The sequence below is a fragment of the Macrobrachium rosenbergii genome, chromosome 1, assembly GCF_040412425.1.
Source record: "Macrobrachium rosenbergii isolate ZJJX-2024 chromosome 1, ASM4041242v1, whole genome shotgun sequence".
NCBI classification, from domain to species: Eukaryota; Metazoa; Arthropoda; class Malacostraca; order Decapoda; family Palaemonidae; genus Macrobrachium; species Macrobrachium rosenbergii.
Window position 1 is genome coordinate 46,620,460 of NC_089741.1, and position 26,398 is coordinate 46,646,857.

The window sequence follows — 26,398 nt, forward strand, 5'->3', positions numbered from 1 at the left end:
CACAATTTTACCACAACGGTTAAGCCTAACTGTAAGAATTGACAAGGTTTATTCAGCATGAGTTAAAGCTTTCATCATTATGATATAACCTGAAAAATGGTTAATACTACCACTATTACACATGTAGTGTTCAAGCAGCAAGCCAAATCACATCCTAGCTTAATCTAATGTAAACTACATATCCCTAAACATTGATTGTGCTTCCATCCAACTTAGTTTAGGCTTAGACTAGTCTATGGTAGTCCAATACAACTTACTCAACACATACAACAAATACACATCAAGGAGTTATTCTAAGAAGCCAATTGGCCACTTCATTAATCAAATTAAAAAGTAAGCCAAAAATAAAGGGACTGTCAAGACTATACCTGTATTTAAAAGCTTCCCAAACCATACAACTAAAATACACATCATAGGGTTACTCTAGAAGTCCAACTAGCCAGCTTATTACTCAAATTAAGTCCTAAATAAACAATAAAGGCTATTCGAGGCCATACCAGTGTTCTAGGATCGGGCCCTTCGTCTGCAACATCATCTGCACTAAGGTCAATTAACTAAAATACACACCAGCGGGTTATTCTAAGAAGCCAACTGGCCGTTTCATTGGTCAAATCAAATCCTCAGGAAACAATCAAGGATATTCGAGGCCATACCTGTATTCGGGGATCGGGTCCTTCGTCTGCAACATCATCTGCACTAAGGTCAATCTCCGAATTAGCCAGCGAAGTCGCTGACTGATCATTCAAGTCCACCTCCTCCATTATCACTACTCCTAAAGGCTGCCGCTGATGCTGCGCCTCTTTCCTGGTCCAACTACCTTTCCAATAACGCCATCGGGAGCGTGGCCGTCATTTTAACACACATGAACTGTGACAGAGAAAATAAACATCTTCGACCTTACACCTATTTCGTCTGCAGTGGAGACCGTGGTCTACCTCACGCAATTAGACACCTTGCAACTTTGACATATCTTATATTGCTTCTTGTTTATCAATCGGAATACCTTGCCAAAGATGGTGAGAACATTAAATTTCCAACACAGTGACTCCAATAGGATATGTAAAATTATTTCTAGCACACAATTCTCCTAGGACTGCATTTAATAATGAGATGCGGTTTACTGAAGTTCTTTCAATAGTTCAATGATTATGATTTTTTTGTAATACGTCGACTTGGTAAGGGCTGTATTGCTTTACTTTTGCTATAATTTTTCCTTAAGAAAATATTCAAATACAAACCAGATCCGCGTATTCACCCAGTTAAGAACCCTTTATGAGAGACACCACGAAGATTTGTTCAGATAACCTGCTCGGTAGACATTCGGACTAATTGAAGATTGGCACTGGAGTATAGACGTTTGCGCTTTAATTCTGTTTTGCAAACATAGGGCGATTAGATTCCGGCTCGTTAATATATTACATTTGGAAGGCTAGTTAAGTATATTCAAACAGAAATAAAATAGTACTGAAACCACTTTCCTAGATAATATTTAACTTTATTTCACGGGTAAGGGAATACTACTTGGTGTAGTTACTGAATTGCTAGCACTGCATTTTGTCCCTTCCGGAACACCGAGACCAATACAGATCATAACAACGGGTGCCAAAGTTGTATGAAGCACGACGATACTTTTTCATAGTACTTTACAAAATTAAGCACTATCGAGGTTTGTTGTAAGTTTCTGCTTATATCTTTGAGATAATGGTAGAGATACAGATATGTGAATACAGAAATGCTGGATTTTTTGGGGAATCAATAACCGTATATATGTAAATTGCAAGCGTGACCAAAAGGCGTACTCCAGAAAGCTTATCGGTATTGGAAAAATGATAAACAAAACTACTGAAATCGGTTTTCCATTCACTAGCATGTTAGGGTGAAATTCATATTTTGTCGCTCTTAATACAGATTGGTACAAAGATCACCGGCTTCAAAACAGAGATCTGGCACTCAGATCAGACACCGTGATTAGAATAAGGGTAAAAGCATGATGCATTGCATTAGGTATCAGGCCGCATATTATTTCAGTAATAATAACTATGCAAACCCTGTGAAATATATGTAATTTATCATAAGTTAAAAGTGCGTAATGACTGAAAATTTTAGGTCAGCACTTATATGGAAAAGTATTGTATTAATTTCTGTAATAAATTTTTAACAGACAATACTTGCATAGAGTGATTCGTCTGGAGTTTTGATCTCAGAATGCACTAGCTGTCTTCTTCTTCTTCTTCTTCGTTTTTAACGTCTTTTATTCCCAGAACGGTGCCTTCTTTGAAGGACTTTGATTTGGCGGTGGGGTAGGCCGTAACCTCGATCGGCTGCCCTGCCTGAAAACTGTATAACCTCAAAACGCACTGGTCTATAATCTTTGCAGAATCACCTTTTTTCTTATAAGCGGATCTCTCTCTCTCTCTCTCTCTCTCTCTCTCTCTCTCTCTCTCTCTCTCTCTCTCTCTCTCTCTCTCTCTCTCTCTCATTTTGACGGACCTTTTCTTCCCTTCCTCGCTTATGGATTTTCTTTGTGGGGTAGCCTATGTGTTTCATGACGAAAAATCCTCTAGCTTTAACTATTTAAGGAATAAACATCGGTTTCGTCTGCCTGTAAAGGAGATATTCAGCTATGTTTAACCTGAAATCCTGTGTAAAGTCCATTCTCTCTCTCTCTCTCTCTCTCTCTCTCTCTCTCTCTCTCTCTCTCTCTCTCTCTCTCTTCTCTCTCTCTCTTCATGCTGCTGGGCATCTTGCTCCTTTTCCACTCTTTAACTTGCTCTACGGGCATTTTGTAACTCCTCCTTCCTCACCATAGCAACGATGTTCTGTAAAATATTGATGTAAATTACACTACGTATGCCTGACTATAACAGAGTCTTAGACTCACGCCCACATGCATTGCTCAGCCCAGATACTGCTAGCGCTGCCCGTATCCTATCTGCGTAAACATAATCTTTGACCATGCTATTTACCTGTCTTTGTCATGCTACTTGATCACGCTGTTTGCCTTTCTTTATTTTCTTCCCTCTTTGATGATAAAATAGACTTACAAAATTTAAGGAAAATTATAAGTATCATGAATTTGACTGGGAAACAATAACATACAAGTCAAATTCGTCTCACTCAAAAACATAACAATGAATAGTCTCCCCGCATTGACAACAAACCTATCACTCAGTTTGAAATCGGTCGACAACAGAGTTCAACAGCTCTGTGTGTACTGCTGGAAATGAAATCTTTCTCATGCTGTGATTAGTGAACAGATTTAAGTTGCTGATGCGAAAAAGAGCCTTAAATCATATCTGAAGAGTGAAAGGAGAGCCTTCCATGCGTAAAATCGGAGCTCCTTTCACGGATGGACAAGTCTCGCACAGACCAGGAGGAGCTATATAGTCAGTAGGTAAATATTGTTCATGGGTTATCTGAAGAAACTTATCTAGGTCCATTAAGATAAGATTCTTCTAAGATATATTGATCCCAAAATACAAATATGTAAAGGGCGGAGTTTAATTTCTAGATTCCTAAGCCTAACTGGTAAGAAGTATCACACAATGAATTAGTTTATGAAGCGCTGAACGTCATCTCAGAAATTTTGCTGAGACGGAGACAAACGATATCTGACGAGATCAAGCAAGGCTGAAATAGAGTTTGTTAGAAATGTTGGGTTGGGTATGATGAGTTCTGAAGCGCATAATTATTTCCATATTATGTAATGGTACAATATTAAATCTCACAAAGAGAAAATGGAGCAAGAATAGAGACCTGCTTTCTGGTGACATCACTAACAGTATGAGAGGAAAACTTTTGCAGAGCTCGAACTTCTAGTTTCTACAATTCTAGAGTTTTTATATCTATAATCTTGTGCTAATTCTTCATTGATGACGCAGTTATAATGCAATGTTTCATTTTAATAAGGTAACGCAAAGGAGTCAAGTGGAATCATTAGAAATTTCCATCATTCATCATTTTGAGTTCTTATAATTTTACTCTTAGTTTCGCATAATTCTTGCATATATTAGTACGACTATTTTTACAAGAAGTACGGTAATAAAATGCCCAGAATGAGATGAAAATAAGAAGGAATCGAAACGCACAAAATGAACGACTGTAAGATGATTATTGAAGTTACTGAATGTAGAACTTATGGAGCGTTGCCTACAGAAACCATAGAAATGCAGTGTTGATAATAACATGTCAATAAGATTAGGAAGATGCAGTTGTTCAGATTCTTTCTATAGGTAAGCAAATTCAAATGTAATGAAAACATAGAAGTTATATAACTCGAGAACACACCAGGAAAAATCATTGCAAGCACACGGGAAGTTAGAGAAATATTACAAGCATAATTTTTTAGCAATAAATTTTCTTTTTAATGGTGCTTGTTTTAAACAAACTGCATGACTAATAATTCCAGGAGTAATAGTAAGCATCAAAATTAACTCTACCCAAGTGACTTTCTTTAGATGCCTGTAAAACATTTTTATTTTACAAATCGTTCTACTCGTTTTGAAAGATCGTATAACTTTCTCAAATATGCCAGGGGCAGCTGCAGATGGTTATAGCACTATAGATAGCTAAATGCATAGGAAGACGACATAGGTGCTATCTAAAGGCTTCATAATGGTTATTAATATGCTCAATATTAATATGACAACGGACGAGGGAAAACCAAAAATGCAATTTTAACCCAAAAACATGTGGGGTGGGCAACTATTTGCCGTTATCTAGTCAGAGAGAGAGAGAGAGAGAGAGATAAGGGAAGTTGGGGAGGATTTGGAGGTAAGAACGAATGGGAACTGACCTCGAAGAAAGCAAACTATCTGCTTCTTGAATTATGAGATATTAAAAGAACAAAGGGAAGCAAAAGAGAGGAAAGAATTACAAAACTTTAGAGTAGAGAGAAAGAAACCGTTAACGAAAAAATGTTTTCTTTATCGTTTGTGTGAAGTGTTTCCCAAGACTTTGGCGACCAGGACTTCAAATTAATAATTTCAAGAAAATTCATTGTGGGTCCTTGTTTCCGTGGCACAAATGTTAAATACCTTGACGTTTCTTTTATGCTAAATTCTAGTTTCATTTGAAATCGCAGAGAAAACATAAATTTTGCAAATGCGTCATCTGGCAAAAGATATATTACCTTTGAATTATTTTTATACTTTTCTTTGAGCAACACACGTAGGTTTTCGGATTGTTCAATACACTGCACGGTGTGTTTGTAAAGGCGGGGGGTGGTATTGCTTGTGACTACAATGCAGCATGCAACAAGTCTCTGGATTGGTGTGTTCTTAAGTAATTAAAGGACATATTGCTGCATGTGATCTTTGCTTGCGAGTAACAAATTAATATATGAGGATTTTATTTATAGTATCAGTATGCACTAATTATAAACAGCACATTTACTAATGATTAAAGTATAGTGGAATAAATAAGTACTGATCGTCTGAAATCCATGAAGGAACACGTGACTTGAATATACACTTTCCATCATATTTTCCTCATTTTAAATTGTTTCCTCTGTTTGTGCGGTAGATTACGACTTCATATTATTATCTAAATTAGAGAAGGTAATAAAAATGTAAGAAATGAATCCATCTTCCAACCACCTGTCGAGATCTCGACCTGAACAGCGAAGACGAAAAGAAGAAGAAGAAGAAGACGTATGACAGTTCTTGAGGAACCCGAGTTCAGGAGTCAAGAGAATAGTAGGAACCAGGAAGCGACTCCCGTGTGTCTTTCCCGTGTTTTCGTTCCCGTGTGTCTTGAGTTTTCGTCCTTCGTGTCCAGTCAGGTATGGTGTGATGAAGATAAAGAGTGTTTTCATCGTAAATTAGAGTTATTGCAGTAGAATAGATTCCTTTGTTGTGGTTCGGTTCTGTTGAAAAGGGCATTCCACAAAAAGTGACCTCAGGCTAAAGGATGACTCCCGTCTTAGGTCGGGATTATTTTTACCCCCTCCTACCCCTCGGGTTGGGTTTAGCTTGGGTATGGCTTTGTTTTGCCAGAATCATTGTATCAGTTAATAGTATTTAAATGCTTGTATCTCCGAGAGCCATTTTATTATAATGTCTTTCTGTTATCAGGATTTTACGGTACCGTAACTTCATGGTACCGTTACTCGGGGTAGCCTAGTGGAGGCCTAGCTTGGGTTAGGCCCTGCCGAAGAGGCAAATTATTTGAGGTAACTGCTTATTTTTATGTTAGGTAAGGCTTTTGTAAACCATTGCCATTCAGGTTTTTATAAACCATTGCCATTCAGGCTTTTATGCTGAGACAAACAAGTTATAGGTTAATGATTTTTTTTTTATAAACAAACCTAATGGAGATTTTTACCTTTGTATTCTGTGTGGCAGAAACCTCTCAATATTGAGACGTCCCATAAGCCTAGCCAACGCTTTTGTCGCCTTTTGCCTGTATATCTGACAAGAAGTCTGCTAGCATAATTTCCAAGTCCATAGCCCATTGTAGCCTTGGTGTTTCCTACATTTTTATTTTGGTAGGCTTGAAAGGCCTATGTCAGGTTAAGGCCTAAGTTAGGCTAGGTAAGACTAAGGTCTGTTAATGAGGTGGGAACGGAGCCTTCGTGATTTGGTGCTTCATAAGGGGTATGAATTACTTTTATGGTGCTGCTGTAATAAATGGAATGTCAGTTGTAATTTTATCTTTGAAAAAAAAAAAGGTGAAAATGGTTTGTTAACTTTTCTGTCAAACTGTGAATTATTGTAGTTTATATCCTTTACTCTTACACATTTCATGTAATTGCAAATTGTTTGGCTTATTTTTCAAGTATATAAAGCTTTGAACTTTGAATTATTCTACATGTTTGTTGTGTTTGTGTTTTAATAATTGTATGCAGTATTGGTTTTACTTACGCATTTTAATTAGAGGATGTGTAAGTGGACATTGGTCACTATGGTATGAAGTACTTTTTGCAGTGATTTAAGGTCACTTTTATACAGATTTGTTTGGTTAAGGAACAGTACAGAAAAATCAGAATCACTGTGATTATTATGGCCTTTCTTTTCACCATCTTGGATTGGTTACAGATTCCAAATTGCTGGGATCTGCACATTTTACATACATGTACTACAGCTCTTGATAAAAAGATATGAAGCCCTTAGAAAAGAAAATACTTAAAAATTGCTGGCCCTATGTGAATCAGTCTCTCTCTCTCTCTCTCTCTCTCTCTCTCTCTCTCTCTCTCTCTCTCTCTCTCTCTCATGCACAAAGAATATATGGCTTCTGATGTTATCATGTGGAAAATATTAATTTATAATTCTCCCAATTTGGAAAAGTATTGATATACAGGATACAGTTGTGGCTCTTTCTCCAGGGATAGTCTTTGTGTTGTGAGTAATTCTGTGACAGTGCTGGATATTGAATAATGGGCATACCTTTCAGTTTCATAATTAAGCAGCTATCATCTGCTAATGAATTTTTCATTCTTGCAGCTTAACATTTACATTCGTATTTAGTCTCTAGGTATGGTTCTCTTATTAAGAGGTACAGTAATAAGTATGGGAGTACATTATAGGAGATTAAACTGCTCTGCAGTGACTTGGAAGATAATGTTAAGAGACTGAAGGTGTGTGTTTGAATATATATGAAGCCTGGAGAATCTTATTTATTATGTATTACTTAGCTGTTTATCATGTAGTAAGGAGACATAAGTTTTGTTGAACATCCTACCACTGATATACAGTACAGTAATAAAGTATTATCATAAGAAAAGTGTCTTAGTGAAAAGTCATCTATTTTATGAAAATTGAAATGTTTAAGATTTTTTAAACACTAGAAATTCAACAACATTTTTGGTTTGTTGAAAATTTGGATTACTTCATGTAAAAGGAATTATGGTAAATTCTCCTCCTACAGTAGAGATACTGTACTTTATAAGATTAGATGTTTCAGAGTATTCTTCCAAAAATAATGATCTGAGAATTACATGAGGAATTTTGCTTTGACCCCAAAATTGAAAAATCATAGTAAAAAAATAAAGTATAATGCTTCTAAAAAAAAAAGGTAGAAATTGTATGAAAATTAATACTATTTACAATATACAGTAATCACTGGTCTGGGAAAACAACTTTCAACAGTAAAAACAAGTGTCATGATTGCTTTTTTTATATACTGTATTTCCATTGATAAAAGATTATCCCACGTCATGATTATGGATCCAGGGGATGAAATCAGTGATTGAAAGTGATCATTTTATGAGATCCTCGTTGATATGATTTAGAAAAGTTACACTTTCCACCTAAGATATGTTTACATAGGGTTTTGATTACTTTGGGAGTAATCTCATGCGTACAGTTTTAGAATTTTCGTCAACCAGTGATTATTTTTGTATTGTTTAATTTTTTTTTTTTTTTTTGTGAAGAATGATGGGACTGGTAGTGTAAAAGAAACAAGGAAAAGGGTTAAAAAAATAGGTGTTAATTGCCAAGGGAGAGGGATTGGCCTTAAGAAGAGCAAGCCTTGATAAAATTGTAGAAAATAGAAGCATGATAACATGACAGCAGTGGACAAACTATGTTCACAGTATCATACGCATTTTTACATCAGCCCCTACCTTTATAGGGTTAGGTATACAGTATATATAATGAGTCTCTTCACTCATCTGTGTCAAGTGCTTTTTCTGCCTGAACTCCCATCAGGTCTTGGTCATTTATTTATCCCCTTGACATTTTTGTAATTTTGCTGAAGCTGTGTTGACTCCCATAATCTCATTTTTGCTCATGACAGCCATATGTTGTTGAGACGATAACGATCTTGCTTTTGCATAAAGGATTGATGGTTCCATAGCTTCAACCCACTCAGTGCACCTTTAAATTGTTTGCCTAGTTAGAAGGGTTTATTGTGCTGGATCATTCAGAATTTGCAAAGCAAGTTATTTCTAAACCCTCCTCTTATTTTATACTGGGGGCTCTCCTTTGTTCCCTTAGACTGTGAATCTTACGAGAGTCTAGAAATGTGGCTTGGTAATCTTGTCAATCTAAATAATAATAATAATGGGCTAAGGAATAACATGCACGAATATGGGTTGGTGGGCATCATAGTCATACTTAAGAGAATTATTGCAAGTTCTACCACTTGTATTCCATAATGTTCTACCACTTGTAATTGCTTCAGTTTGAAAGGCATACCTTTACTCATTTGTGTTGTAGTTTGTATATTATGCAATATTAAAACATTTTTTAAAAATTTGATTTTTAATATGTGCTTAATATTTTTTATACTGTATATAGTTTGATTCACAAAAGATTAATTTTCATTGTAATTTCAGTGTCCCTGTCCTTCTGCTGGTTGAATACATCGTTGAGCTCTGGTAAGTACAGTAAAGGAGTACATACAAGTTTAGTAACAAGGTGGTTAGTTTGTGGCAGGCAGGTGCATGGCAGGATTGCCCAATCACCTGTCTGTAATCAGTCACTTTTTCTTCAGCCGTTGTATAATCAAGATATCTTGGTTTTATGAACTGTTACAGTTCTTGACTTTGTTGTAAAGTTTGAAGTATTAATACTATATAGTTTTACTTTTGTATTAAGTATACATATTGGGGGATACTAGAACAGTGATCATATTTTTTGTTTCTAGTGTAATTCTGTATTTTTACATAAATATACTTATATGAAGATTTAGGCTTATAACAAGTTCTTAGTCACCTCTTTGGGAAGGTTTATAATAGAACGACCAAAATTCTGTCCTTGGTGTTTCTCCCGAAGTACTTCCGTCAGGGTGTCGTGCCTCTGCTTCTTCCTCTGTAAAGCACTAGCCAACTAGAAGGTGAGCTTGATATTTCCACCTTCTGATCCCATGTTTTTTTAAAAGAATCTCTGGTGTTTTGGATGGGAAGATTAAGATAATGTTCATTTTAGCGCATTGAGTTTGGAATTACACCCACATAATCACATTTAGGAAAGTCTTCAGTTCTAGGTATTATTGGCATGGTCCTGACTGACAGGCTTCCTACCTGTGTCCTTAAGAGAACACCTTTGGCCCCATGAGTGCTTTCTCCCTGGCCATATGATGGGTAGCCAGTTGTTGAGTAGCTATCCTCTCGGATAAATTTTGCATTGCACCAAAGGTGTGTGGTTGGTCTTAGATTGGCAAAGGGAAACCTCTCCACTTTTGTGCCCTTTCTTGCTGTAGGCAGCCCAACTTTTGTTTGTATTGGTCTGACAGGTACAGGAGAGCTATAGAACGAAGTATCTGTCCAAGGATTTAGGTTAGACAGTGTGCTTTCTCAGTTCCCTTTAACAATTATCTTGTTTTCCCTTTATGGGAAAGACAAGATTTATGTAAATCTTTATTGGAGTATAATTCAGTGTTGTGAATGTAACTATTGAGCTCTAAGTTCACTTGTTGTTTAGGAGATTACAGGAGTTAGCCCACACCTGGTCATACACACGACTGGGAATCTGATAATTTTAGGTGGGTGTTTGACTGACCCCTCTAGTCTTTCACTGTAAGCACAGAATTTTGGGATGTGGCTGACGTTCACAACCCCACATGTTCCTCAAGATTTTAGAAAACTACCACTCAGTTCTTTTGAGATGATCACTGAAGGAGTAGCTTCCTGAATACAAGATGATTATTTTTATTCTCCTATGGGCAAATAACAATTTTCAAAGATAGTTTGGCTGAGCAGTGGTCAGGAACTTTATCAGTTTTTATGTTAACATTGGAGATTATAAAGGAGAGCATATCTTATTTTTGTAGTATGTATTGAGTACTGTACTTTCAGTGCATTTCTGCTCAGTTGTCCAATAAGTAGGGATAAGACCAAAATACAGCTTAGGTCACAGTAGTATCCTGCTGTCATAGATTACCCCAGAACTTGGTAAAGCTACAGCCCTTTAGCACTGCCTTGATTGTTTTATAATCTACAGAAATGATACACTTAATTTTGAAACTCCGTCAAAGCGTTATTCTTTCAATTACAGTTTATTGGTCACTCACAAGTTTGTTTTTAGTTTTTACATAATGTTTGTTGTTCCTTCTTTGCCTGCTATGTGTTACCCTTAACAGGCCCTGATTGTGAAAACTACATGAATTTTTAATTACATATTTTTTGCTTGAAAGAATTGGTTAAAGCTATAAATTAATATGCATGGAAGTTGTCTTCCTTTTGAAGTTTTGTTTTCTTGATTCAGCAAACTTACACCCTGCAGATTTTTGTGATTGGGATGTACAGTTTTCAGTATTGTTAGAATTTCAAGAATAATAGAGTTCAGTATATTAAGTCGTCTTAAGAAATACACCAAAATGAAGTCTACAACAGGTGCAAATCAGATAAGCAGATACATCGTATAGCCTATATGTCTCTTGTGCTAAAGCTTCCCATTACATATCTATTTTCATGCAGTCTAAATGGGGAGTGTATTTTTGACCTGCCAGAAATTTTTATGTACATATTGTCAACATTTGCTAATTTGAGAAAGTATTGGGCAATTCTTCCAACTCTCATCTAGTATCCAAAGTTTCTCTTCATGTTGCGTCTTATACTAAATATGTTTGTAGTGGGACATGTCTGTTAGGCTTTTGTTGCTCTTGTTAGTTTAGCGACAGTATATGGCTAGCATCTTGCTCCTCAGCCTCTAGTGAAAGTTATTCCTCCTTAAATCCGTGAACTCTTGAAAGTTGTGCACAAAATGTAGGGTCGCCTTCTTCAACAAACAATTCAATGTTATACATCACTTCATCCAAGACAACAGTGAAATATCAAAGATTCTTCCAATAATCAGCCGAAATTGTCTTGTGGCATTTTTGTTGGAACAGATTTGTACTGAAGGATGATGCAAGGAACAATATGATAGGCAGAAAGACTATAATTGTATTGATTGTTGTCTAGTGGTAGGTAATCAAGGGCTTAAGATGAAGAATGTACCCATATAGTAAAATAATATCAGACATGATCATCTTTGCAATGCAGTTCCTACTGGATTTTTCATTGTTGTCTTTGTTTTGTTACCTTGGAACTTTGCCTGCTGAAGTAACATCAGCTCTTGTTGCTATGCAATGCAGATTGTTGTTATAATGGTTAGCTTAGGCTTGTAATCAGTTAAACTTACAGCTACTGTATTCACTATCTGATTTTGTCTTCAGTGTTTTCTTCACTGTTTTAAGCACTGTATCTGCAGTAAACATCATGTTATATTTTTACTGTAATGATACTGGAGTTTAATACTTCACTTATTTGCACCTATTCTGTATACATTTTATGCCCTGATCTATGCTGTTTCCATTAAATGGTATTTGCCCTGAAATGCAAGAAATTGCTACACATGCACATGAGAACAAATACTTAGGAGATGGCATGAACATCAGCTGTTCAGCATAGCAAATATTTAAAGTTCTTGAGTGGGAGTAAAACTATTGTTCCAATAACTTCCATTCAATCAGGTAAGCTTGCTCAGTACTGTATGTGTGCTAATTTGGTTAATGTGAATGTTGTATACATAATGGCTGGATGATTTCCATGGGATTGGGGGAAGGAAGTGGGTAATAATCATGTAATTTTCGTGTTGCAATAGGAGGGAGATTGTGTTGTTAAGTGTGAATCTTGTGCTCCTTTGTAAGGTGTGTGATCTGAACTTTTTTTGCACTTTATGCTTTATTGTATAGTACTACCTATACAATGCTATCTTCTGTTGCCTTCATCATTTTGTCCCATAATTGCTTGGGCTGATCCCATTCCAGTGTATGGATCTTTTTTGTGTGCTGATGGCACTGCTGACTGTCAAGAGGGTGAGGAAGGTTCTGAGCCTTCAGACCACGTTCAGAATCTCGATAAGGGTCAATCCTGTTGTTGTGTACTCAGAGTGTGATATGCTGAAGGCAACTCTGAGGGATATTGCGAAGTCCAAGGATAGGCTGATGGTATACAAAGTACCTGATAAGCTGGGGAGAAGTTTAGTAAGAATATATAGCAGGAGGTTATGTTTTGGTCTGAGGTAACCCTTGTCTGGTATCAACAACAGTTTTCAGTTTGTGTTGGGTTGTGCAACCAAACTGTTGAAGACAGCTGCCAAGGAATTAATTTGTCTTAAAGGCGTCACAGATGTCAAGGTTTAAGAAGGTCAGTTCTTCCAGTTCAAACATTGATAAATTCCAACTAACCATAAGACTGATGGTGAAGCTTTGAACACTTCTTGCTGATTTTCAAGAGAAGTACCTAGATTTAGTTGACAAGCATCTGCTCATCAGTTCTCAAATTATAATCCTAAGTTGTTTTTCTCCTGAATAATGATGAACACCTAGGTTGGTGAATTAAGTTACCTGGTCAAAAGCGTAGCAAACAAAGTCTGCTTGCTGTTGTGCAAAGTCATATGGTATGCAGAGGCTGAAATTTATGGTGGTTGGGCACTCAAAGCTGTTACTTTATCTTCAAGGGATGGTGGGTAATCTTCCTGTGGTTTGATACAGCTTATTAAAAGCTTGGTTTCAATCAGTGCCGTTAAATGTGGGCTCTATCCATTTTTGAAGAAAGTCATCTTTTACCAGAGGGGGCTGACTTTGGTATCACATGGAATGGGTAATGCTCTCTTGCTCCTTGACAGTGCACCATTGCATCTTGTAGTGCATGAATTGGTAGCATAGAAAGACTGCGTTAGGTATCTTTTTTTTTTTTTTTCTCAGCAGTGAACTGCAGAGGTTTTTGGATGCAGTGATGGCAGTGGACAAGGAGGCTAATCACTTGGGTACTTTCCACAGAATCTTCTAGTTATTCCCTCAAGTTGATGATCCACAACTGAGTACAGCTGGAATGATATTCTTGCTGTTTCTCTGGAGTTGGGTTGGCATAGACTTAATGATAGAGAGGAGATTGCAATTCGAAGTCATGGACTTCTATCATAGTTTCTGCAAAGGCAGAGATGACATTAATGAGGATGATATTCATGGGTGGTTAAAAGACTTTTCAATGTCCAGGATACTTCTGGTGACAACCAAGATGATCAGGCTTAAGCAGCAATGATCCTTTTATCAGAGTAGGTTCAGACATATCCTCGTGGATACTACCCACAGCATCCAGGTTCTCCACCTTCAGGTCACCTGATAGCCTCATCCACTTTGTTAGAACCACTGAACAGTACAAAGTATGCCATTATTGTTCTTGTGCTAGACACCTTGTCCTGTCTGATGGTGTCACCTAAAATAATGGAAGTTTTGATTTGGTTATGTGTAACCCAAGCCAGTTACACTTGTTTCCTTAAGCCTGCCAGTTCTGACATGGAGTCGTTTCCAGGCACTCAAGTATGGTGTCACTTTTATCGCTTTTAGACTACCTGGGGATAGCCTTTTGCATTAGCACAGTAGGAGGTTCAGTTTGATTACTGTTAAAATTATTTGCTAAAATACCATACTAGAAGATATATGAATGATATCTCAAGAAAAAAAGTCCACAGTGTTCATTGTTTATTTTTAGTGAATACTACAGTACTGTATGTTCACTGCTTGTTTAAACTTAATTTCTGTGTGTGTGCAGGACTAAAAGGGCATGATACTAAAGTACGTACTACCATACTGCAATAGATATACATGAGAGAAAGAAGGCATGAAAATTGCACTGTGCTTTACTTTTGCATGCATTTGTGAAAGCAGTAAATTCTTTTCATTTTTTCTTCTCCCATTCTTCCTTTTAAACACTTTTAAGACCTATTTCTCTTCATACAGTAGATACTTAACATTAAAGGATGCAGTATTGTACTGGTCTCCTTTTAAGCTTATTTATTTATTTATCTTTTAAATTCCCTGTTTAGTTTTATTACGGCGTCAGTAACCTAGATGTTGTGATGCCAGTTTTAATAGCCACAAATCAAGCAGTTGCTAAATGATTCATTCTGTACTCTGAAGCTCAATGATATGCAACCAATTTTTCATTGTACTCATAAATGAAAACCAATAACAGTGTTTTCGAGACTTTTTCCTTCCTTTCTGGTATTCAAATATGTTTAGTTTTGAAGGAATTCCACCAACTTCTTAGTTTATCATATTCTCAGTTTATCATAATTTCTTGACAACCTACAAAACGAAGATCAAATTGTAATGTGTAGTGGTCAGCACTACATAACTAGGCTATACTTTGGCAAGTGCTGGACAAATGTTTATGTAAACAGTTGTATGCTACTCTACTCAGTATCACAGAACATATGTATAAGGTGTATTGAAATGTTGTTCATTTAATAGAAAATAGACTCAGCTTTAGACATCTTGCTTGCAACAGTTCTGTTGTATATCATTAAGTAGACGTGTTTGGACTTTATATTTTGGTTATTGGTTTTTTTACTTTTTTATTGTATGCTTGCATTAGAAAATGGGCTTACAATATATGGTAGAAAATGGAAATGGTAGGCCAGTATATAATTTTAGTATCACATGCTCTGTACAACACTGATATATAGTTTACAGTCCTTGGGGCATACTTTGTGGAATGCCTGTGCTGTATATAGTTATACAGTACTTTATCACGATTGATCAATACACACTTCAGATGTAATGGTGAAGGCCTTGGTTGAGACATTTTGTGTGCTAAATTGCTGTATTTATGGGTAAATTTAAGGTTAAATATTACTTTATTGGCCTTTTTTCATACTATATAAATATACAGGCCTTTTTTCATACTATATAAATATACATCTTTTGCAAATGCTGTTATAGGTTTTGTGATATAGTGCGTTTGCACGCATAGAGTAAGTTAAGTAAATTGCAAGGTTAGGTAAAGTTTTAGGGTAGCATAGCATTGGCTAAACATAGGACATCGCCCTTATTCACTTGTCACCCTTCTGTGTCCCTCTTTGGAACTGTTAGTTGGGATAAGTAGATGATGCTGTTTTCTTAGTAGCCATGAGGTACTTATCTTTGATGACATTTTTGGTAGCTGAGGCCATGTTAAATGATTGAATTAAGGTACTGATGTTTGCCAGATTTCTTTTGCTTATCTAGCACAGATGGTACTTGTGCATTATGCAGCTTTTTTATGTTTATCATGGAAAGTTGTAAAGTATTTCAAAAGTGAAAAGCCAGGGGGTTGTGGGTGATCCATTGGTAAAATTATACATACATGAAAATTGCACAAAAAAGAAGGAGGGGGAGGAGGCGACCTTACATTTACCGATGATCAGCACTCTTCATTTACTGTATCCACACAGCTTAATAGTTTGCTGTTTTGGCAAACAGTTTTTGTAAAATTATAGTAGTTTTAAGTACATAATTAGTTTTGGGATAATTTTTATGGCTCTGAAATTGATCTGTAAACCTATTAGTTATGCAATACTAGCCACTATAGTACACTACTATTTTATTATTGTTCCGTAAATTATTAAGAAATTATGATGAATTGAGAAGGTGGTAGAATTCTTCCAAAACTAAACATATTTGAATACTGTACAGTATGGAAAATGTGTCAAAAATGCTATAATGAGTTTTCATTTACAATCAAGATGAACAGTTGGTCTTATGTCAGTGAGGTTCAAAGTATCAGGAAGATTCATTTAGCAGAGTTTGTACTGTATCATCTACCAGGACTAGTGGAGACAATGACACATGCCAAAAGATTTTGAGATACAATTTTGGTGTCTGTGACGGAACAGTACTGTATCTATGAAAAGGAATAGGTCCCAGAAGATGAAGGAATGGAATGGAGAAGAGAAGATAGAATATCAGTGCATGCAAAATGAAGATATTGATGATCACTTCAAATTTGGAAAAGGATTATGTTTAGAGTTTCCCTTTTTTTTGTGTAGCATGACCTGCCCAGGAAAATAGTGGCAGTTCTTGAGAAATATTAGTGTTTATCTTTATATATTCAAGTAATAAGTGATGAGGGATTATTCCAACCAGTTACCTCGTCCGAGCAGATTGATGTGGATCAGTTGTTTGGAAACAGTTGTGTAAGATAACAGCAAAGAAAACAAGTTGAAAGCAGTGTACATGGGCCAAGGATAAGGTTATGATAGAAGTGGATGAGATATTTACGTGGTTGAATATGTATAATGAAAAACTTGCAGATTAAAACAATGTAAGCATTTATAATGATGAAAGCAAAATGTGTTAAATTATGTACATAGAAGTACTGGTTTGCTGAGGCAGTGGGACTGAGACTGGTGTGTTGTCTCCTTGTTTATTAAATATTTTCATGAATGGAGTCATGTGAGAAGTCAGAGAAGGAACATGAGTTGTAGATGCTGGGATAAGAAGAGGGATCATGAATGCAATGCAGAATGAGTGATGTTTGTTGATAATATGGTACTGATAGATGGTAGCTTAGAGAAAACATACAGTCTAATGGAAATTAGGTTTTGACAGTAAATTTCACAGATGATGGTAGGATTAAAGAATAGGTAAGCTGAGCTTAGACAAAAAATTCTGGATAAAAGACCAGTGCCTTTGGAAACAAAAGCTGGGATGTATGAAGAGATTGTGGAGCAAACTCACAAAAGTTGGAATAAAAGTGGGGATGTTGAATGAATGTAACTGAAAAAAAGGAGGGTGGAAGCTGTTGAGATGAAATGTTTGTGTGTTGTGTGTGTAAGGTAGGATAGTGTTAGTGAAGATGGGAAGTTGGCCTATTTTGTTTTGAGGAGTTTTAGATGTGGAAAGACTGAACGTTGATAAGCTATTAAAAGGAATGAAGGCCTGTTTATCAAAAGTCAGGATGAAGAAGGATAGGGAGACTGAGAAAGAGGTTGGCAAGATGGGGTAAATGAGATAATGGAATAGAGTGGCTTTAATATCCATGAAGTGGGAGATTGCTGTTGGAAGTCTGCTGTTTTAGGAGTTTATCCATTATTCTCTTGTTAAAGGATGGCTGTGGTTGTGTGATACTTGTACTTCTTGGAGTCATCCCCTTCTTTTGATAAAACACTTAGAAACGTGATTGGTTGTACTAAGTGTTAGATAGCATTTACAGCCAGCTACCTGAAATAAGAAAGCAAATTAGACATTGGAGTCAGGCATAGTTTGGGATATGCTGGTTGTACACAAATGGCAATAGTTTATATAAAGATATCTGTAGCAGTATCTAGCAGTAGTTGTGATTAATATGACTAACTTTATCCTTGTAGATGAAGACAGTTTTGTTTTTCTTGGTCAGGTACCAGTTGAGTGCTTGATATACTCTAGCAATGCTATCTCAGAGAGAGAGAGAGAGAGAGAGAGAGAGAGAGAGAGAGAGAGAGAGAGAGAGAGAGAGAGAGAGAGGGAGATTTAATTGACAGTAATGGTTTGAGAAAGAATAATTGATGAGTTTCCTGTGTTATACTAGTTACTTTATGATATTAATATTGTATGTATGTATGCCTAACTCATGCTCCTCCTTGTATGTATATATATATATATATATATATATATATATATATATATATATATATATATATATATATATATATATATATATATATATATATATATAAAATGCGCATGTGATTGAGTTTTGGCTTTTTAATATATATCATCTAATACTGTATTCTATCTTGAATTAATGTTTTTGTTAAGTATATTTTTTTGTCAAGTGACTCATCTTAGTACAAACTGAAGCCGGCATACCACATTTCAATTTAGCTTTTAGGCCCATCTACTGTGTACAGTATGAAATCCAGATACCACTCACGTTTCAAAAGGTATTTCAGAGTTCGTGCACAGTGTGAGAAATTCAGAATGTATGTGCGTGAAAGTTTAGTCATTCGCTAGCAAGACGTTGGAGACCCTTTTTAACCGAAAAGATGCATGGAAAAGTTCTTCATGCCGGAACTCCGTGGTGCATTGCGTTTGTAGTGCTTCTGGTTTGGTAGTTGCTGTATCCGTAAGCTTTATTTTTATTCATAATCTGTAGTGCGCTCGCACGCGCATGTGTGAAAGTTAGAGAGAAGTACGTAACTCTAGTGTGGCAAGTTGAGGTTGGCCATGTGTGTGTGTGTGTCTGTGTGTGCAAGCCCCTCCTATCTGTTTTACAGCGTGATGCAGAATGTGTTTGACAGCTGCTAACCGCATCCCCGATCACTATCGCTCTCCGTTTTCTGTACATTTTTTGTCTTTACGATCAAAGTATCCTGGGCATTTAAAAAATATCCATCTTGAGTCGATAGACTATGCCTGTGAAGGCATCACTACGGAAGCCTTGTTCACAACTGTTTTGCAAGTGGTTCATTTTGCAACACCGCAACTACCTGAGAGCTTGAGGCTAAGGGTGGGAGAGGAGGTGGAAGAGGAGGAGGAGGAGGAGGAGGAGGAAGATGGAGGGACTCGGTCTCAGGGTGTATGTGCAGCACCGAGAAGAAAATTTTTAGTGGTGTTGCTGAAGTCGTTGTGGTAGGCGGCCGTTGCACAGCGCGCGCGCGACTGATAAATCCGTTGCTAGGATCCGCGTTTCCCGGGAAAAAAGAAGGCCATCTGGAATTATTTTTAAAAATCAGTCGTTTGCATGTCCTGTTGCTTTTAAGACAGAAACTTGCTCGGTTAGTTACACGGAGTGTTCTTTATTTCAGTGCTTGGGTCTATTGTGATGAGATTAGATGTACAGTAATAGCAAATTGTATGTAGGCTCATTATGCAGCCAGACTGAGAACACGTTTTCTTGCGTGCTTTTAAAGGCTCCAACCTCTTTTTCTTGTCCGTCCACGTTTACTTAGTGTTTTTGCATTTGCTCGTGTTTTTGAACCCAGCCTTTGTGTTTTTGTGGATGAACTGTTGAGTGAGAGGGGGCGCGCAGGGGAAAACGTTTTCAGGAGTTTCTTTTGATGTTTTTCGTGCATATGTTTCCAAACATTTTTCCATGGTTGACGGGTAAAAACTAGTTGATAATAATGGCGGGATGGATGAGAGTATGTTTCTTGGTAGATAAGTGATTATATATACTGTATATATATATATATATATATATATATATATATATATATATATATATATATATATATATATACTATGTATGTACACTATGTATGTATGTATATATAATATATATGTGTATGTTTATGTATTATATATATATATATATATATATATATATATATATATATATATATATATATATGAGAGATTGAGAGAGAGAGAGAGAGAGAGAGAGAGAGAGAGAGAGAGAGAGAGAGAGAGAGAGAGAGAGACTTCTCATTAAACTTGAAAATATAGTCAGTCAGTGTAAAATGAAATATTATGCCACTGCTATTGCCGTAGTTTTAGTTAAACTGTTAAATCTTTACTGTCATTACAGGCAGAAATGTAAATTGTATATTGTATTGATAATACTACTGCAGCCGTTATTATTATTATTATTATTATTATTATTATTATTGTTGCTGTTGTTGTTCTTGTTGTTTGTACCTTTGCCGTATGTTAAACACCCTTTCTTTTATTTTAAGCTGTTCATCTTTCATTAATAAACGAAAATTTTGACGAACCACTGAATAGTTTTCGGTGGTTTTCATTAAGCTTATAAAAAGCCGAATATATAATGTTTGATATTCCCGAATCCCCCCCCCCAAAAGTTATAAACTCAACGAATAATCAACACCTTATATCAAGGTTTGGTTAGCTAGATTCTAGGCGTTTCGTCTGTTGTAGTTCCTGGCTACTATTATAACAGTTTGTGAGTTGCAGTTATTGCAATTTAGTTAATACGGATTTGCCAAGTTGATTTTCATAGTTGACACTAGGCTATATAGACTTTTAAGTCATTAATGACTGGGTAATTTTATGTCTAAAGTATATATATATATATATATATATATATATATATATATATATATATATATATATACATACATATATATATATATATTTATATATATATAGAATATATATATATATATATATATATATATATATATATATATATATATATATATATATAAACTACCACTATCAGTTTGATACCTGTGTACACATGTTATTGTTCCTTAATGTTATGTATGAATATGCAAGCGTTTCCATGTGGAAGGGGGATGGGGCGTTGGTTGGTGAGTGGGTGGGCATCGAAATTTCAGGATGAACGAGAGTGACACCAATCTTTTTTTTTTTTTTTGTCTCAAGAACTACACTTTTTAAGTGGATTTGGCTTCGTCGGGTGACATGCAAACTTTTAATTTCTTAATTCACATTATTTATGGATGAGTTTTCCATTGAAAACGTTGTGTGTGTGTGTGTGTGTGTGTATATATAAATATAAATATAATATAATATAGTCTATATATGTATGTATGTGTGTATGTTTATATATATACATATGTATATATATATATACCGTTTATATATATATATATATAAATATAAATATATATATAGTACTATATATGTATAACATATATATGTTATATATATATATACATATATATATATATATATATATATATGTTATGTATATAGATATATATATATATATATATATATATATATATATATATATATATATATATATGTTATATATATAGATACATATATATATATATATATATATATATATATATATATATATATATATATATATATATATATATATATATATATATATATAAATTTCTGACTCACATCAGGATCGAACCCAGGTTTTTCAATTGAAAGGCAGGGCTGCCCACTAGGCCTTGCCTTTCAGTTGAAAGACCTGGGTTCGATCTAGATGTAAGTCAGAAATTTATTTCTGTTCCACACGTAATTGTGTGATTATTATTTCTATATATATGTATATATATAATATATATACTGTACATTATATGGTATATATATATATATATATATATATATATATATATAGTGTTTAGTGTCTACAGATCCATCGCCTATGAAATATATATAATGTACATAGTGTTTAGTGTCTACAGATCCATCGCCTATGAACTGGGATTCGTCATGGCTTAGCATCCGCTGCTCTGTTTATTTTCGTCATGGTTTCCGCTGCTTTTGTCAACCAAATCCTGATTTCTGATTTTGGACGTAACGGTATTTGAGGTCGCGTCAGTCAGTTTTAGAGAACGAATTTCTGAGTTCTTAAAAATATATATACATTAAACTGTATGTTTCTGATTGTGGTTTTAACATCCCAGTTAATTTTCAGGTATACGCGTACGAATTTGGTATATGAAACGATACCGTAGCGGATACGTGCCAGTCCGCGTTGGAAGGTGAACGAGCCCCTCCGTGAAATTGTCAGTGATTTTTCCATTGTTGAAAATATCTGGGAGAATTCTCCTCCGTGACGAGTGTTAAGCGCAAGTGGGGTGTTGCAGTTCTTTCTTCTATTTTTGAAAAAAAGAAAGAAGCAAAAGTAACTGTCCAGAACTGGTGTAACTCAAAAGCATAAAAGCGTGGTCACCACCACCAGCATCAACAAAAGCTAGTTTTATAAAACTAGTTGGCCGTCGTTGAGTTGGTGAGCGAGTTCGTTCGCGCGTGCGCGGGTTGGTAGAGCCTACCCCCGTCCCATTCCCCTGGCCCCCACCCTCCGTTCCATATCCAGGGACCCTCCCTCCCCCTATCTCCTTCAAGGGCACGCAGCTTCCCTACGCTCCATCTTCGATTAATAATACTTCAGGTGAGTTGAACACACGATCTCTGAAGGAGAAATTTACTTGTTTGTTTTTATATGGGGGCGAGTGGGATGGGCGCATTTCCTGTTGTTTTTGTTTTAAAATTGCACCGAAAGAATTTGTTTATATTTTTTTTAGAAATAAAAGACGCCCGTGGGGGGCAGGTAGATTTCTTTTCTAATATTATTTTTTGCATTGATTCGTCTGATTTTTTTGTTTCATCCAAAAATTACGAAAAACTCAGCTGTCATATAGTTTTTTCTCCTGATATTTGTTCATAGGTCGAACAAATTTTTTTGTCTTAATTTGCAAAGTTTTTTCCTTTGTTTCAAGATTAAGTTACGAGGAACCTTTTAGTTGTCAGGTCGGTTTATTTTCTCATTTTGTCAGAGTACGAGTAAGTTTTTTTTATCTGAAACGTGTTCCGGGCGTATATGCCATGTATTTTTTCTTGATGGTGACATAATGTCAGGTATCACTTCTTAGATTAGAATTTTGTCCAGAAGCGCTGGCCAATGTTGTCATTTTAAAAGAATTGAGGGTTCTGTCTTAGTGTGTGTGTGTGTGTGTGTGTGTTTGTGTGTATAGGTAAGCTGAAGACAGCATTTTTTGGGTACGAATGGGTGAATGTGTCTTGGCGTTACCATTCTTGAGCTAAGTGCGTCAATAGAAAAAGTGGATGTTCACACACACACACACACACACACTGGTAGGCTGTTTGATAGTTGTTCATGCCTTTATGTTTGGCTTTTTGTTACAGTTGCATGGAAATGTTTATGCTTTGTAGGCACAGATAAAGCAGCCAACGCTGCAACTACTATGAAAAGGTCACAAAAATATTCCTATTAGTAGTCATATAATCATCTCAAAAAGTCTTCCTAATCAATAAGTGGCAGAATATATGTAACAGTGAGAATGACAGTAACAAATTGAAACAAATCAATCCTATGTTGACATGAAAAGGATAGTAACGAATTGAAACAAAGCAAATGCTATGGTGGAATATGGAATTCGTCATATCAAAAGAACAAACGCATACAAGTAATTTTGACACGTCTTAAAATTGGTCACTCTTGTTTTACTCACGGTTATTTGTTAGAGAGACCACATGATGCGTTTATATTTTTTCTATATTAACTTGGTAATTTATTTTTTTTTCTTTTCTGATAGCTGATCTCTTCTTTCTGTATTTCTTATAATCCTCCAGCTCTTCGTTGGGTGAGTCGGTAGAGCTGTGGACTGGAACTCGCTAGGCCAGAGTTCGATTCCCCGGCCGGCTGATGAAGAGTTAGAGGAATTTATTTCTGGTGATAGAAATTCATTTCTCGCTATAATGTGGTTCTGATTCCACAATAAGCTGTAGGTCCCGTTGCTAAGTAACCAATTGGTTCTTAGCCACGTAAAATAAGTCTAATCCTTCGGGCCAGCCCTAGGAGAGTTGTCAATCAGCTCAGTGGTCTGGTAAAACTAAGTTATACTGTTTTAACTTATAATCTTCTGGAATTTCGTCTGAATGAAGAACGCCATATTGTTTGGAAGCTTCAATCTCTAAGTCAGTGGCCCTTGTAGGCTTGTTCCACATGAATAGGGGTTGTGTTCTGAATAATAATAATATGAGCCAATCTCTATGTATAGAGCCCCGTAGCGGGTAGTGCCGGCGGTGCACCTCATGCTGTGCACTGTAGGCATTACTTAAGGGCCTTTGCAGCTCCCCTTCGGCCCCTAGCTGCAACCCCTTTCATTCCTTTTACTCTACCTCCGTTCATAGTCTCTTCCATCGTACTGTCCACCCTTTCCTAACAATTGATTCATAGTGCAACTGCGAGGTTTTCTTCCTGTTACACGTTTCAAACTTTTACTGTCAATTTTCGTCTCAGCTCTGAATGGCCTTAGTTGCCTCAGTGCTTGGCATGGATGCCTAAAATCTATAAATCAATCGATCAGTCTATGTAGAGAGATTGTTGAGTAGTATTAACATCTAAACTTTTGTGTGAATGCCTAAAATATATGAAAATATGAAACAAGTTTTGTCAAGTTTTGGAAACAAAGTAGTTAAAGGCATTTTGTCAATCTCCATCGTTTTCAGACAGTTATCAGATATTTAAAGAGCCCTGCTTTGATAAATAAAATATAAATATTTCCATTAATGTAGAGAAATCCCTCGGACCAGCCCTGCGAGAGGTAAATAAATTAGCCCAGTGGTCTGGCTGAACTACTTGATAATAATCTGATCCTTCTTTTGTGAGTCATCGACCTTTAATGATGTTTTAACGAGGCTTTAATATGCCAGGAAAATATTACTCTTTCCTTGGCTCTCTTCTTTATTTGTAGACGCCGTCGGTTTGGTCGAATTTTGTGGAAAACTAAAAGGATCAGGTTTTTTTTTTTATGTCAATTTACGTCTTTGAACAGTAATATTAGTAATTTGATGTATTAAAATCTCATTATCGCATGAGTCACTAATATGGTAAAGAAATCCAGAATGATGTCAGTGTAAATATATATTAGAAATATATATTTTCAATACATGTACTTTCCCGTAGCGGGTTAATGCCGTCAGTGCACCTCACCCGGTGCACTGTAGGCGTTACCTAAGGTTCTTTGCAGTGCCCCTTCGGTCCCTAGCTGCAACCCCTTTCATTCCTTTTACTATACCTCCGTTCATATTCGCTTTCTTCCATCTTACTATCATGTCTCCTAACAATGTTGTTTCTTAGTGCAACTGAGAGGTTTTCCTCCTGTTAAACCTTTAAAACATCCTTTACTCTCACTTTCCATTTCAGCGCTTTATGACCTCGTAGGTACCAGCGCTTGGCCTTTGGCCCAAATTTATTATTGTATTTTATTCTTGTAGTTCTGTTTTTTTATTTTTTCGCCAACAGTCATTTTGGTCAAACTTTGTGAAAAACTTAGAGGATCAGGTGTTTTTATTGTTCGGCCAGTCGCATCTTTGGAGTAATAATAATAATAATAATAATAATAATAATAATAATAATAATAATAATAATAATAATAATAATATCAACAATTCGTCATTTCGAGAAACATGCCAAGCGCATTCATTTTATAATTTAATTTATTATATTTTTCATGTTTCTCTTCATATAATCTTTTCATCAGCGTATAGCTGGTGTATCAAGTTTCCTGAGGACATACAAAGTTTTCCTGTTGTCTTAGTTTTATGACCTCTGACGTCAGAGGTCATAAAACAGACAACAGGAAAACTTTGTATGTCCTTAAGAAGCTTGATACACCAGCTACACGCTGATGAAAGGGTTATAAAAAGAATAGAGAAGACTCGATATAAATTGAATGCCGTAGAAACGGCCAATGCTCTCAATGCTACTGCCCTCAGAGAAGATCTCCGTAATAATAATAATAATAATAATAATAATAATAATAATAATAATAATAATAATAATAATCTACAATACTTTCCTCAACGACATAGACACCAAACAAGCACCTCCATTCTTATTGAACTCCCCCGTCCATGGAGTCCATTGTTCTGATCGATTGGACTTGTTTTTGTCGAGATGATTTTCATATTGTCTTAGCGGTCACCTCCCTTGAACTCGTGCAGCATCGGGGGTCGTCCTGTGGCCGGGAAGGAATAATTAAGAAGGGAGTCTTCCTCGGGGTGCGGGATGGTGAGGGGATTCCTTCGAATTTTTGGTAGCTTTTAGAAAATGATTCTACTTAGAGAGAGAGAGAGAGAGAGAGAGAGAGAGAGAGAGAGAGAGAGAGAGAGAGAGAGAGAGAGAGAGAGAGAAATGCATTAGTAAATATATTTATATTATATATATATATATATATATATATATATATATATATATATATATATATAGATAGGTATATATAGATAATTATTTCATATGTATACTGATAGATAG

The 26,398-nt window shown here is 35.9% G+C and overlaps 2 protein-coding genes across 16 annotated transcripts in view; one reads left to right on the forward strand and one right to left on the reverse strand.

Moving 5' to 3' along the window:
* LOC136832461 (serine-rich adhesin for platelets-like) overlaps positions 1-940 on the reverse strand; it is a 42,217-nt gene extending 41,277 nt beyond the window's left edge. The window contains exon 1 of one of the 2 annotated variants that reach the window (XM_067093365.1): positions 654-940. In XM_067093365.1, the coding sequence (XP_066949466.1) occupies positions 654-761 (108 nt within the window). In that variant the 5' untranslated portion in view covers positions 762-940. The remainder of the gene's footprint in view (positions 1-653) is intronic. The other variant, XM_067093447.1, reaches the window with a different exon arrangement.
* A 4,690-nt stretch (positions 941-5,630) lies between these two features.
* The window catches only part of ced-6 (PTB domain-containing adapter protein ced-6), a 187,384-nt gene continuing 166,616 nt past the window's right edge, over positions 5,631-26,398 (forward strand). For 4 of the 14 annotated variants that reach the window (XM_067093884.1, XM_067094616.1, XM_067094160.1 and 1 more), the window contains exons 1-2: positions 19,276-19,445; positions 22,034-22,510. The gene's annotated coding sequence lies outside the window, so the exon portion shown is untranslated. Of the gene's footprint in view, positions 5,783-9,277; positions 9,320-19,218; positions 19,446-22,033; positions 22,511-26,398 lie in introns of those variants that run through there. The other 10 variants (XM_067093964.1, XM_067094734.1, XM_067094682.1 and 7 more) reach the window with 5 other exon arrangements.